This window comes from Lissotriton vulgaris, chromosome 2_1, assembly GCF_964263255.1.
Source record: "Lissotriton vulgaris chromosome 2_1, aLisVul1.2, whole genome shotgun sequence".
NCBI classification, from domain to species: Eukaryota; Metazoa; Chordata; class Amphibia; order Caudata; family Salamandridae; genus Lissotriton; species Lissotriton vulgaris.
Window position 1 is genome coordinate 708,607,720 of NC_141687.1, and position 15,768 is coordinate 708,623,487.

The 15,768-nt window shown below is 46.3% G+C and overlaps 1 protein-coding gene across 2 annotated transcripts in view; it reads left to right on the forward strand.

The window, feature by feature from the left end:
- The window catches only part of RNF141 (ring finger protein 141), a 259,994-nt gene that overhangs the window by 151,649 nt on the left and 92,577 nt on the right, over positions 1 to 15,768 (forward strand). For both annotated transcript variants that reach the window (XM_086955955.1, XM_086955954.1), the window contains one exon: positions 7,337 to 7,518. In XM_086955955.1, the coding sequence (XP_086812081.1) occupies positions 7,337 to 7,518 (182 nt within the window). The remainder of the gene's footprint in view (positions 1 to 7,336; positions 7,519 to 15,768) is intronic.

Here is a 15,768-nt window from a genome sequence, read left to right on the forward strand (position 1 = left end):
AAATAGGTGATATGTTTTGGGAGGAGATTTCTCTGAAGATTTTGAAGAGCTTGCTGGTAGAGTTGTTAGATTGCAGTATATGTTGGGCAAAGAAAATCTTCTCCGTCCTGTTTATAGCTTTGTGATAACCTCTCATGGGAATTTAGATTAAAAAAAAAATCATCTGGTCTGCATCAGATTTACCAGTTGCCTGTTCCCATTCTATTCTTTTTTAGTTCTGCTAGTTCGGTGTTAAATCATTTGCTGCTGAGGTCCTCAAAAGAAACCCAAGAAGTCACCTCTCTCAGAGGATGCCAGGACTAGTGATTATTAGTTCCTGTGAAGTTAGGATGCACTGAATTGCTCAGTTCACCAGCTCATTGACAATAACTGCAGAATCACTGCAAATTACGTTTAAAACCTCTCCAGGTCTTTGTGTCACTTTACATGCCTGAACTCATCTGAAGGGTCCACAAAGGTGAGACCGCCAATTTCCTCTGGAAAACAGTGGTTACTGCACTACTCATGATACGGGAAGGCTGTGATATGCAACCCTGCCATAGAGGGGAAACGTAAGCGTATATTCATTTTAAAATATTTAACAGCTGCTTCCCATCATGATGCTCACCAGTCTGAGGCCAACAGAAGGACAGCTTGACTGAAATCACCTCATGAACGAAAGCTATTAAAAAAGAAAAATTATCATGTGAACGTATAAAATGGACCCTTTGCTCTTATAAGATGAAAAACAATTGCATCTCTTCTAAGTACAGGTTAAAAACTTTTACTTGTTTGTTCTGTGAAGCTATCCTTTGTTTTCCCTACTCAAATAAAGAATAAACAATTAACTTCTCTCCTCCTCAACTTATAAGTATTTAACCATCTTCACAGAGAAGTCTAGACGACCACCACCAATTGTGAAAAGACCCGAAAACCTACAGATCTACTACATAGAGGGCCCGCGTTTGCCTGTCAAGTTGTGCTATCCATTCGACATTAAGCTTATACATTTTGAAATGAAACGTGATCAAAGTGAACCCATTGGATGTTTTTTGGAAAATCATAATTAAAGCGACAATTATACCAAAATGTGTGTCTGTTGGACTGCTCATTGAAGAGCGAAACAATTTTGCGTTTGACTACTGAGACCAGAATGCATCAGTAATTCCAGTTGGCTGGCCCATCTCAACTGTCATTAGTATTCATTTACATAAGTTGCTTAACAAGTTTAATTGCCGATTATGTCCATGAGTAAGGTCAGTAGACCGAAACCCATCAGGGAGGCACGCTTTGCTTCATGTTCTGGTGGAAATAAATCAAGTTGGTACTTAGAAGGCTAAACAATGACAGTGTATTTAAGAAAACTATAACCGATCCAAATAAACCTTGATTCACGTGTAATTTCAATGCCGATTTACCCTTTGTGTGTATGTGTGCTTTACAAATACAGGCTAAGTTATTATTAGGTTAGAATAGTATCAAGGGCAAGTCAGGACTGAGCCTCTTAGTCTTCACATTAAAAGGAGCATAGTATGAAAGCTGTGGGCCTTGATACAAATAGTTCCACTTTGTAATCTTGGTACTCTTACATTGTTCACTTATCCACCATTACATGAGAAACAGGCTCAAAGCAGGAAAGGATCACAAAGGATTATATTTCCAGGACGTGCCACCATTGCAGTTTTCATTCATAAGTAATTAGGCTATTTCCAAACGTGGGCTAGCCGTTAACTGAGTGTAGTGGCCATTAATTTAGTCTGGCTTTTGGGTGGTCTACTGCTGGTGCAAGGCTTCTTCACTACAGTTCACAGTTTTACGTATTAGCCTCTGTAAATCTAGCCATGTTTATAAAGCTGAGCTGTGGAGGAAACGGGACAGGTGGCAGAAAAGGGAACAATTCCAGAGAAAACAAGAAAACCACCTTCCTCAACGACTTTAGATGGAATTTCTTTAAAGTGTTTTTTGCTGTGTGGATATACAGTTTCTATTTACTAACCATACCTGGATCGCTGGCAGCTCGATAGCCCCTCATCCAATTGTTTTGCCACCACCCCACCCCACAAAAAAAAGATCAATCTGGTATCTTTAACATATCCCAGCAAAGGTAGTTTTTAAAATGAGGCAAGACAGTGGAGACAGACAATAAAATCAGGGCTTACACTACGGGGCTCAGCAGCTTGGGGTGCCTGAGGCAAGTCTCAGACCAATTAACCAGTGTCCTCATATGTTCCAGCCCCAGGACTTACTAGGGAGGTAAATACTTTCAGGGTTTGCTGGTGACACCCTATACCTGCCTCCCCTTCTTTTTCTTAAAATCATGTGTCCGCTCTGCAATCATTGCGGAAACTGTCAATTCCTGTTGTAGTGAAGGAAATTACTATTTTCAACTTTCTGCAAATTCCACTATGGAGGCATACTCCTTACTTCCTCGCTTAATTTTCTCGAAATTGTTTTTCAAGGTGCTTGCAATACACTGTTTCTTGACACATAGGTGGGGGGTGCGATATTGTAATGTTCTAAGCCTGGGTATGCCTGTGTCAGGAAGGAACTACATGTTCACATTGTTTGCGGTGTTCGTTTCTTATGAGCCTGCTTAGTCAAACATTACAACCTGCAACAGGCATGGATGAGCTGCTTTCCCCTGCTGTTTCCACCTCTCACACGCCAGCTCAGATGTTTATGGGTGAGCTTCCATGAGCTAATTCAGCCTCACATGTTGCAATCATTGACCAAATGAGGCACATTTGAGTCTCAAGTGTGACCATCATCAGTAAAGGATAAAGACAAGCTATATTGTGAAAGAGTGTATTCAAATTTGAACTTGCTAGCAGCAAGTGTGCAGGGTAAAGTTGGAGGTCTTAGACTGTGGGAGGACCAGTGTTCTGCAGCATGAGTGGCATGACTAGAAGACGAGGCCCCTTTAAGCTTCTGCAACATTTCCCCCCTCCTCCAGATCCAGAACTAGCACAGCACAAACATTAAAAGACTGCAAGCAGGGTATTATTGATGAGATAAGTAATGCTCTTCTACCATTTAGTGGGAAAAGTTCAAAGGTTCACTGCTTCGACTGCTAAAAAGAAATAGATGGTGTCCTACAACACACCGCGCTCTGTATATTAACTCACAATTACTAAATTGAAAACAATGCAATAGGTCTCGCTTTTGCAAGAGTTTAAGCGATTGGCATTGTAAATGACAATGCCTTTTATTGACTTGACTTTTTCACTTGACTTGACTTAACTTGACAATGCCTTTTTTTTTTGATAATCAATTTTATTAGGTTTTTCACAACAAAAGAAATTCATTGGTTGCAGTTCATGTAGGTCGGGAAAGAGAATAACATTATACACAATTGACATGAGGCAAGACTGTCCTTCAGGGCATACATGGCAGATCATACACGAGGGATAATTACACATAGATGGGGATAAAGTAAAAAACACAATGAGTAGGGAGATAGGAAGATAGGAAGTTCCTCATGAGGGAAGCAGATTGAACCATTTACCCCACACTTTATTGAATAAACCTGGGCACCCTCGAGCTTCGAACATGGCTTCCTCTTGGATCCCGCACCAGTCCACTCCCTTCCTCCAACCCTTTATCGTGGGACAATGCCTTTTATAAATGTGTTTTAAACCCAACACATATATAAAAGGCATTGTTATTTTTCATGCCAATAGCTCAAACTCTCGCAAATGCCATAGCACTTTAATGTCAGCCGCGCCCATTTATTTAGACACTGCTCAAGGTATTCAGGTTACAGTGAGCAGCGTCTCAACAAAGAGGAACGGAAAATATTAAATTGAAAGCGCATATGGTGCGGTTTCACAAAAATAAAATAATGAAGAAACATTCCGCGCTGCCGCTTAAGTGAAAGTGGCCATACTATTAATTAATAAAATAAATAGGCGCGGCCGCTAATTTGGGAGCGGCCACCTGTAAAATAAATAATTAAATAAGTGCATCCGCTATAGTTCATGCGACCTGCGTAGTAATTTAAATAAATACAGTAGTAAGGGTGCGACGTGCTGCTATGTGCTGCTATGTCGTGGGTGGAATAGGGGAAGAGCATGTAGGAAAATAGTGCTCACCAACTTATAAAGCAGAGGATGTAACAACAACAGTGAAAGGTCCAGTTCGCATGGGCGGTAACAAATGTAGAGAAGGCGGTACCAAGGAGGGACGAACAAGCCTCATAATGAATCAGAAGTCAGTGTTTACGAAGGACAATGGCACAAGCCAATTCAAAGTATAGGCCGAGAGTGTGAGGGGCTTCTAGTGCATACCCTAATACAGCATGTCTAGCGGAGCGAGCAGTGCATGCGTGCTGCTGCTAGGCTCAACCTATAAATGTCTGACACTATGCCTTTCTCACCCTTCTTGGTGAACTCTCACATGAGCATAGAGACAGCACAATGAGAACCATTGATCAGCAAGACACATGCCGCAGAACAATCTAGTGGTTGGCACCTCCCTCGTGTTTGTGGAGATCCAGGAGAGATGGTTGAAGGTGGGTGAGAGTATCAGCTGTCGAGACCTGGACAAAGCAGAGAAACATGGGAAAAGTATGTGTTTTCTGTAGTGATGTCACACAGTGAAAAACATTTGTTTTATGCTTTTGTTATAGCAGTGAATAACAGGATTTTGATCCGGTAATTTAAGTTTTGAGGCTTCCAACGAAAGGCATACAGTTTAATTGATTTAGAGATAGGTTGTTCAAATATTTCCAATTGTACATCGCACACTGCCACTGGTTGTGTACTTGTTTCGAGTGCCTGAGTCTAATCATTATAAGAGCATTTTTTCTCAATTTGAGGCCAAAGAGTCGGATAGTGATTTGTTCTAAAAGTCCTGGCTCTGTGGCATAGTCATAGTACTGAGTGGGGAAGTAGATTTACCATGAGTCTAGGGGCAGAACGAGAGTAGACATTTCCATCAGAATTCATAGGCTGGAAATGGGAACAATTACATATAAATTCATTGCTCTCATGATTCTTTTCAAAAGGTGTCTTCTTTTTTTCCAAAGATTATGTATAGAAATGCTGAACATGCTTCTGATTTGTAGGGGATTCATTTAGAACAGATAATCACTCTTCTCAAATTCATTAATTACTGGGGAAAGACCTGCTCCACAGAGAGAACGTTTGTCTTGTGTCAACTTTCCATCACCCTTGGATATAAATGGAAGGAGACTATCACTCCTATTCCGAATGCCGTTACTCCGAATGCCGTTGCTGGTGCTTTAAGGTTGTCAAATGTGACATCAGTTATGAACTTCTCTGTACCTCTGTCTCTGCTAGCAGTGGAGAATCATACTTATTCCAGAATATATCAAAATAAAGTCTGAAAATCCTTAACTAATGACTGTGGCATGTACGAGATACAATTTTGGTCTCAAAGAGAAGCTTATACATGTATTACCACATTTCTATCTTATTGTTACCCAGATACGGGACGTTATGTATGTCATATGTATTTGTAAAGCGCACTATCATGCACAAGGGAATCGTGTGTGTGTGTGTGTGTGTGTGTCAAGCCCTGTCTTTTGTTAGCTCGGTTAACTGAAAAGCCTGGTCTTCAGCTTCTTGTGAAATTCAAGAAAATAGCAAGAGGCTCTGATGTTGATTGGGATTGGGCGTGGGAGGTGTGCGAGTAGTCATGCGAAGCGGAGGTGTCTGGGTGGTTGATGGAAGTAGATATGGCTGTTCAGGTATGTGGGGCCTAATTTTTTTCATGTCTTGAATGTTTGTGAGGAGTTTGAAATGAGCCGGTTTTGTATCAGGAGCCACTGGAGCTCCCTGAGGTGTGGTGTTATATGGGCTCTGGATGGGAGATTGAGGATAAGCATAGCTGGCGAGTTCTGAATAGTTTGTTGTCTTTTAGTGAGTTGCTTGGTGATTTCAGTGTAGAGGGCATTCCCGTGGTGGCCAGGGCTTGAGGGACAGTTTTTCTAGTGTTGCTTGGAAGCCATTTAAGGGGTCTTCCACTGCATTTTGAGGGTGTGGGAACAGGATTCAGTGATGATGTTGGCGTGTCCAATTAGCTGTTGATGATTATTCTGAGGTGCTTGGTGTGGGTGCTGTATGTGGGTGTGGGTGTGGTTCTGAGTTTGGCCGGCCACCAGTTGGAGTCCCATGGTGAGGTGTTCTTGCCGAAGATCACTACTTCTGTTTTATCTGTGTTGAGCTCGAGACAGTTGGCTTTCATCCAGTTAGAGACTTGTCATGCATGTGGTGAATTTGTTTCTTGTGTTGTGGGTCTTGTCCTAAAGCGAGAGTGTGAGTTACGTGTTGTTGGCTTATGAGAGGATGTTGATGTGCTTGTGCACATATTACGTTGTCCAGAGGGATTGTGTATGGGGTTGAATAGGGTGAGGCTGAGTGAATTCTTTAGTGATGGCAATGGTTTCTTTGCTGTTAGTTGTAGCGTCAATGCGACCAATGAAAGCAAATGTCTATTGGGGCCTGACCCAAAATCATTATTTTTCTACTACTTCTTCCAGGTACTTTAAAAAAATTAAATTGGTACGACGATCACCTAAACATCTTACATGTGTGTAGCAAAACCAAAAAAAGATTTCCTTAATATGAATTTCTGTGCTTCTCTGTGATATCCAGCCAAACTTGGGATTGTGGAAATTGACAAAGTTTACATTTTATCCCAACTTCAGCCAATCAATTACCTTTACAGGTGATTTGTAACTATGATATTTTACAGTTCCTACCAGTGTATAGTCATCCCTATTTACGATTAGGTATTTTGTTGGAAGCTTTGTTTTCTAAATGGCTGTTTTCTATGTACTACAATCTGCTTCCCCCTTTTCCTTCGTCATCTCGTTCCCCCACTTTTCGTGTGTTTTCACATTAAGGAACAGTTACTGTTAAAGTTTGAAGTTGGTGCTTGCAGTGGCGTGATATCTGATCGATCAGCTGCTTTACACTCCTTTGCTATCGTGTGAGTTGCCGTATTCTTGTGAAGTTTCCAAATAAAATACATTTCAACTTAAGAAATGCTTTTAAAACATGTAGGTTTAAGATAAAGTAAATAATTATCACTGAATATATCTTTAATATAACAGATGTGTATTGAAGAATGTTGTGGGGAATGCCCTTTTCACTACCATGTCTATTTGGAGATGAATACTTGTTTTCTAACTACTGTTACCTACAAATAACATTTCTTTACAGTTGCATAGTTGAGTAGACCAAGAAACATGCACACCAAGTAGTGCAGTTCAAACAATGGAATAAAAAAAAAAAAGAAAAATATTCATTACAAATCTTCGAAGTTATTATTTGTTCAAACTATGAAAACAAAAGGCCAATTTTGGATTTAAAAACTACATTTTTGTATTTAGATTAACAAAACCACTGGCATCATGGAAGCTTCCAGAATTATGAATTTGTATCAGTTTATTCAGCTCTACAAAGATATTACCAGTCAAGCAGCAGAAGTGTTTGCCCAGCGCAGTGCTGACACTGAAGGAACTGCTGAGAGTCTTTCGCCAGAGTCTTGCCAAGCCAGCATTTGGATGGGAAGGTATAATACAGTGTATTAGTGCACACGTTTGTTTTTTATTGTCTTTATAGTTGCTTTTGCAAATGTTTTTTTTGGATTCTGATGTTTATTTCTGGCTGTTTAAGGTGACAGAAATTTTATTTTAAACTTGGTAACTTTTAATGCACGTAGAAACAATTTGATTCATTACTTGATGTTGTATTCCATCAAATAAGTGATTACATAGACATACATATTATTATTTTAAAGTGTGCTCAGTTGTCTCTGTTAGCTCAGACACAAATGTTTGTTGAGATGTTCTTAGCAGCAAGATCCCTTAAACGTGACACCAGATACTCAATGTACATTCAAGACAGTTAAGGAATATAATGGTTGCACCTCTTGTGATACTTTGTTGGGCCCTGATATTTGGTAGATTGTATTCAAGCACTTTTTTCTTTCAAAGTGGTAATTGCAAAATTCTTCTCCGCGCCCCTTTGGTCTTCGTGGTGTATGCCTGTCATTCTTATTAGACTCTTCCATATCCTTCCAACATGTTAAGTCTCCGATCCAGTCTGCAGGATTAAGTGGGTCGTCTCTTCTATTTAAAGTTATACACCATTTACCTAGCACAAAGCAAAGAGGCACTCTTGACTTACAGGTGTTGCAGTTGGAGAATGGGCGTCAGTAGAATATTATTTTGAAAGTGAGGGAGCTTCGAAGTATGTCATAAATGTCAGCCTTTAACAGTCCCCAAAAGGTTGATATTACCTGGCAGGCTCAAACATAGCAGAGTGACTTAGATTTTACCAAATGCTGGACAACTAGGAACCCTATTTGCATCTCTTTTATTAATCAGATCTGGGTAACACAAGTCCCAGTTAATTGTTATACTGAGTCATCCTACGTATCTCAATCAGCATGATGAGATGTCAAACCTTTAAACATTGTTGGATTGTCAGTTCAACACTATTGCAGTAAGCCAACATGCTTGACCTCTTTATAAATATTGGCTTTAACAGCTCATTCAAAAACTGTTGTAAATAAAGGGAGGTAGCCAACATTGTTACCACCTAATCTCTAGCAGCAAGAGGATTAATGTCATTGTGTATAGTTAGTGAGGTAGTAATCCAGGGGTAGTTCAGTTTTTTCTTGGCGAGCTGCGTTTCCTGTTGATGTCTCAAGCTAATGCCAAGTGTTGAACATTATTCTCAACAGACAAAATGGTTTAGAAAAACAATTAAGTCCCATGACATATTGACGTGCACAAATAGACGTCTGGAGAGAGAACCTTCATCTGAGAAGTTAAGAAATGTCCATGTATGGGAGAAAGAATCTGCCCTGAAATGTATATACAGAATGTTTTCCATAAGTGCTTGTAAGGTGTCCCCAAGATACCTTCGTAATGTTTGAAGTCAGTGTGGACATTACAAGGTCAGGGTTTTGATGTGCACATATCAGCTTTGAGATCAGGCTTGCATTTTACAAAATCATAAGAGAAGTTGGAAATGGACCATTTCAGTAGCAGCATGGAAGCTTCTATAGCAAAATAATATTCATCAAACGATTTTACCAGTTCAAAGGGTCAAACGTGAAGTCTTTCTCTGTTAGAACATCCAGGGCCTCTTAATGAATATGCATCAGTTGATCCGAGGCAGACCTTTATCAATTGACTGCTTAGTTTAAGTATCACGACAAGACAAAAGATGTCCAGAAGCACACCCTTAATATTCTTCATTATTGTGCATGTTTCTTTCTTTTTCAACGTTTGGCGTGCAGCACCCATATTAGTGCGCCGTTCCATCCGCACCTGAGCGAAATTCATTCAAGTATGGTGGCCCGCAGATTCGCAGGTCAAGATAGGTTGCACAGCCGTATACACATTGGTATCTCAAAATAATACACCTCCACCTTAGTAATCAGTTTTAATCCATTTTATTTTCTTCATTTTTCATCATAGTTTCTCTCGTTTTTTTCATCATCACGTCAAAAACTGAGAAATTCGTTGGTAAGCTTTTAGCATGTAACTTGTACATGAGGTATGCACGGGGGTTTGATGAGATGACAAACCTAACAGAGGGGTTTTTGGCAGTGTCGGTATATCTCAGATGATATTTACCTTATCAATGCTCTATGCTCTATCTTCCACCTCTACATTCTGTTTTCTCAGATGACCTCTTATGAAAAATATAATGTATGTGTGATTAAATAAAAAATTGTTTGTGGAATTTGTTGTTGTTATAGATCTAATAGTGTACACTCTCCTACCATCTAGGGTTGGTGTCAGAAATCTGCAAGTTTTTTTTTCTTCAAAGTATTTCTTTAAGTTTAGAGAATGGCTCATCACATTCCTCAGGCGCACGATACAGGAGTATGCACACTCCAACCCAAATTATTATTTTTAGATGTTGGATTTGGAGCTGAAATTGCGATTCTCCTTTTTCCATTTAAAGACACGGAGGCTGCATAATCGTTTAATGCAGTCTCCAGCAGACACATACATCACAATACCAAAGGTTCCTGAATATAATATAACAAGTACATAAATGCCATGAGCTGACAACAATCTGCCTCTTTTAAATTTAGGGGAGAAAATGAGTAAGTCCAGGAAAAAGAATAAACTTTCAGAACTCCAACTTGAAGACTTTAAACCTTCCAATGGGTCGCCGAGGATGCGAGACGTAGGAGCAAGAAGCCAAAGGAAGGATAATCCAACACATCACATAGTTAAGATGAAGGGTTACCTGAAAAGAGAGGGGAGAAGAGTAAATGTCTCCAGAAGACAAGTATAAAATACAACATGTAAAGAGAACAAAATTCAGAGATGAGCAAAAATACCCTAAAACTATTAAGGATAACAAGCTAAGCAATAAAGCAATGTCATTACAAGCAAGAAAACATTGTCAAGATAATCATCCAAGGGGTGGGATGGGTGGGATAATGTCAGCCTCCGTGTCTTTAATAAAATCCAGATTCTCTCGTCATGGAAATAGGAGACTCGCAATTTCATTACAAGAACGGAGGCTACATGGGGGCGTGGCTTGGACGCCGATCGGGATGGCGGCGTGAGCTCGCAGCTCCGCGCGGAATCCCGCTAATTCTCCTGTTTTCGGGACCCTAGGCGACCCGAAGACGACGTTCCTGCCCTCTGAAGTGTAAGGGGACAGCTGGGCGCAATCGGAGAGTCACTGGGGGACTGCTGGCCCCGAGAAGATCGAGTGAAGAGGCGGCCGAGGTGTTGCCGAGGGTGAGAAGAAAATGGCGGCGAGGAGGTCGGACGGTTCCGAACTTCGGCCCTGAACCAAGTTGTCGCCGAGTGGCACGAGATCCTGCACTTGGCTGCCCGAGGCACTAGGATTGGCGGTGCTGTGTCCTGAGATCAGGGGACGCTGACCTGATTCACCCAGGAGCCCGGGGACCCTTGTTGGCCACCGCTCTGAGACTTATCCTTCCCCCCTCAGGCCGGAGGGGGGTGACGGAACGGAGCCCGTCCACCTGGCCATTGTTCCTGAGAGCGTCGGCGGGGACATTGCGCTGCCTGGTGCCCGGAGACCGGCACGGACCCACCGGCGTAATCGCAAAACGGGCGACAGGACTTGTGACGCAGCACCCTGGCATGGCAGCGATCGGAGGGCCGATGCCCGGGAGTCGCGAGGGGGACTCGGCGACATCAACTCAGCTGAGTGAGAGTCCCTCCCCGGAGCTTGACCAGGAACAGCGGCTGAACCGGCGATTGGATGCCATCCTTGATGCGATCACCTCCACTAAGGAAGCATTGCACAATGACATTGCCCAAGTGGCCACGGGCCTGGGGCTGCTACGCGCGGATCACGCGAAGCTGGCAGACAGGGTCAAGGACCATGACCAGCTGTTGCTGGACCTGAAGCCATCGGTGGTGACCGCGGAGCACAGGATCACGGACATTTTGGCCCGACTGGACTCACTGGAACGGAGGGCGGAGGATGCCGAAGGCCGCAATAGACGGAACAACGTGCGGGTCGTAGGCCTGCCGGAACGGATTGAGGGGGAGGACGCGGTGGCCTACATGGAGAACTGGTTCCGCACTGTGGTGGCACCGGAGGGGCTTACTCCTTTTTTTACTCTGGAGCGAGCTCACCGGGTGCCTGCTCGCCCGCCGGGGCTTGGCCGCCCCCCCCGACCAATGGTGGTGCGGCTCCTCCACTACAAGGACCGGGATCTTCTCATCCAGCGGGCCAGGATGTCGGGCCCGTATGGGGTGGAGAACAGTAAGGTAACGATCTTCCCGGATTACACTCAAGCGGTCCAGAAGAACAGGGCATCGTTCCTTGCTGTGAAGAAGGAGCTCAGGGAGGAAGGCATCCAGTACTCCTTGCTCTACCCAGCCAAGCTGCGGATCATTATGGACGGTACTACGCACTTCTTCCAGACTCCGGACGAAGTTTGGCAATGGCTCGAGTCATATAGAGCGGGGACGGACAAGTCACACCAAAGTAGGCGAGACCAACCCAAGCAGCCCCGGGTGAGGCAGTCACAACGCATCAGATCCCGCAACAGGCGCCAGCGGGAGAAGCGGGAGGCTCAAATGGCGGCGGAGAAGAGGGATGCGCTCGCAGCGACGGCGGCCATTACAGGGTCGCAACAGAACAGTGAACGGGCAGAAACGGACTCGGGAGGGGAAGGCAGCAGAACAGGAGAGGAACTTTCAGAGGCGGAAAGTTCGAAGGGGCCGATAGTGACCCCACAGACATCGGATGGTATTTTCTGCGGCTGAGATAGAACTGGGACTAGATCGGGACTTCATGGTAGGGTGATATCCTGTTGATGGAGGGCGGGTTGCCGGGAGGGGGAGCTGTGTGCATTGGAGGGGATGAAGGTGCGGGGTGCGGGCTCCGCTAGCTGGGGTCGGCGGCGACTCACCCCCCTTGGGCCCTTAAGGTCGACTGTGGTGGAGACCACAGGGTAAGAGTGTGAGAAGTTGGTTCAAGGTTTGGATGGGGGCGGCCACTGGGTTCGTGTGCTCTGTCCTGGGGAGTGGGGTTTGGGAAGTGTTTCAGTTTTGGGAATGTTCGGGGGGGGGCAACTGCAATGGGGGGGCCATGGACCTTTGTTTTTTAATTTGGACTGTACGAAGCTGGAATGGGGACATTACCTAACTTGAAATGCCTAACGTGGAATGTCCGGGGGCTGCGGACCATGGTGAAACGTCACAAAGTACATGCATATCTGGTACGCAGGGGGGTTCAGATTGCTATGCTCCAGGAGACTCATCTCACCAAAAAAGAGTGCGCTGCCTTGCAGAAAAGATGGCGGGGCCAGGTGTTTGGCACCACTTACTCAGCGTATGCCAGGGGGGTGTTGATCTGGGTGAGGGCGGGGATACCCTTTCAGGTGCTGAATCAAGTAGTAGATCCGGATGGCAGGTATGTGGTGGTGGAGGGGAGGTTATATGGACGGGATGTGGTTTTCTGCTGTGTCTATGCACCGAACACTGACCAGGGCCGATACTTTGATAGTCTCTCGGGGTCCTTGGCCTCTTTCCTGGCGGGTCCGATAGTGTTAGGGGGGGACTTCAACTCAATTACGGATGTTGCTCTGGATAGGTCCCATCCCCCCCTAGTGGACTCTCCGGTGCGCAGGCTGGCTGCGCACAGGAAGGACTGGCAGGAACGATGGGGGTTGCTGGATGTCTGGAGGGAGCGGCACAGGGGAGCCAGGGATTATTCCTTTTATTCCGCTCTCCATGATCTACATGTCAGGATCGATTCGGTGCTCTGCGGAGTATCCCTGGGCCCATTGATTACCCATGCGGAGTATCTGGCTAGGACTATATCCGATCATAACCCCCTATTAGTGCACATTCAGTGGCGGAGAGAGCGCTCAGTGATACCAACATGGCGGCTTCGGCCGGAGACGCTAGAGGACTCTGTGTTCAGCGATGCGGTTCGGCAAGGCATAGATAGTTATTTCGGAGTGAATGAGGGCACGGCTGCGAGTAGGTCTATTGAATGGGATGCGATGAAAGTGGTGGTGAGAGGGGTGTGTTTGGGTAGGTTCTCGAATGCTCGTGCGACTGTGCTGAATGACCTAATGAAAGCGGAAGAAACTTTGAGGGACTTGGAGCGCCGCAGGCCGGCTAGGCCAGGTCTACAGGCCCAGTTGTTGGAGGCGAAGGAAGTGGTTGCCACCGAGACGGAACGTTTGAGGTGCTATGACTATAGGCAGTACATCATCAGGGCACACGCAGAAAGGGACAAGGTGGGTACCCTCTTGGCCAGATTAGCTAACCCGGAACTTAGGGGCTGCCCGATCCTCGGCATTAATAATGCGCAGGGAGAGATGGTGTACTCCCAGGCAGCGGTATTGGAACGATTTAGGGGGTATTATGAGGAACTGTACAGGAGTCAGCTGGGAGTGGGGGTTCAGGACATCGCGGAATACCTGGGGGAGAGGCAGCTCCCGGTCCTGGACGAGGAAGATGTGAGGGAGCTGGGTAGCCCGATCACGCTCACGGAAATACGGGTGGCCATCAAACATATGGCCCGCAACAAGACGCCCGGGGTGGACGGACTGCCAATTGAATTCTATCAACAATATGTGGACAGCTTGGCGCCCAGGCTGCTGGTGGTGTACACGGAAGCCTTCGAGACGGGGGCATTGCCTGGGTCCATGCGGGAGGCCTTGATTGTACCGCTCCTCAAACCTGGCCGGGATGCCGCGGATGTGAGGTCTTATCGCCCGCTGTCCATGCTGACGGTGGATTATAAGATCCTGAGCCGAATCCTGACCACCAGGCTGGCCCCGCACATGACGGGTCTGGTACACAGGGATCAGGCCGGGTTTATACCCACGAGGAGCACGGCGCTGAATATCCGCCGCCTGGTGGGAATAATGGACGCCATCTTGGACAGGGAGGGAGCACCGGCGGTTCTGTCCGTGGACATCGAGAAGGCCTTTGATAGCTTGGAATGGCCTTTCCTGGATGGAGTGCTAGAGAGGTTTGGCATGGGCGAGGGGTTTCGGAGGTGGACGAGGGTCTTATATACCTCGGCGACGGCGAGAGTACGATTGGGTGGCCTGGTGTCTGCGGCGTATCCAGTGGGCAGGGGAACACGACAGGGATGTTCTCTCTCCCCCCTATTGTTTGCCCTGGCGATGGAACCCTTGGCGGTCCAAGCGAGGTCAGGTGACCGATACGCGGGGATAGTTAGTGACGGGCAGTGGCATTATATATCGCTATACGCGGATGACTTGCTCCTGTACCTGGCTGACACCTCGGGGGCATTGGTTGGAGCGATGGACCTGCTGTCTGAGTTCGGCCGGCTATCGGGCCTTAAGGTCAATTGGGCGAAGACTTGTGTGTTTCCGCTGCGAGCGGGATCGCCAGCCCCTAGCAGCGATTTGGGTGTAGTATGGGAACCCTCTTGCATCACCTATTTGGGTGTCCGCATTTACCACGCGGCTGCGGACCTATTGGAGGGCAACATCGGCCCCTGTGTCCGGGCGCTGCGGGGCAGCTTGTCTTTCTGGTCAACCCTCCCGCTGTCAGTCCTGGGCAGGATAGCACTGTTGAAAATGGTGGCGCTCCCCCGCTTCCTCTATTATTTCCGAACGCTGCCTGTCTGGATTCCCCAGGGGGTGTTTAGAGAACTGCGGTCAATGATAATTGGCTTTCTTTGGGGGCATGGCCGCCGTAGAGTAGCCCTGAGCACGCTACTTCGCCCCAAGCTGGAAGGGGGCATGGCTGTGCCCGACCTTGAGCTGTATTATCTTGCAGCGCAGTTGCAGGTCCTTACACAGAACGTAGCCAGGGTGTTCCGGGGCCCGGAGGAGGACCGGGATCGGGGAATGCAACGCCACGTGCTGTCCTACATCATTATGCAGCAGCGGCTCGAGTTACGGGCCCTCACCATGGAAGAGCGGACGCTCCGGCTGTGCTGGCAACGGAGCCTTCGGAGAGCGAGGGCATCGCGGCCTTATGCCCCGGAGATCCCGATCGGGATGTTGACGGCATTGCCGCACGGAGGAGATTGGTCCCCGTTGCTGGATTGGGAGGAGGCGGGACTGCAGGTGGTGGGCGACTTGTACATAGATGGGGCTTTGGCGCCGTTCGAAGTGCTCCGGGACCAGTTCGGGCTGCCCGCTGGGGGCTTTCTCCTACACGCGGCAGTAGTTGCTGCCATACAAAAGCATTGGAAAGAGGGGCTCCTGGAACCCACGACGACTATGGTGTGCCAATATGTGGTGATGGCGGCTGGCACGTTTAAAGCTGTGACGTGCCTCCATAATAGGATGCTGAACGAGGGGTTGGAA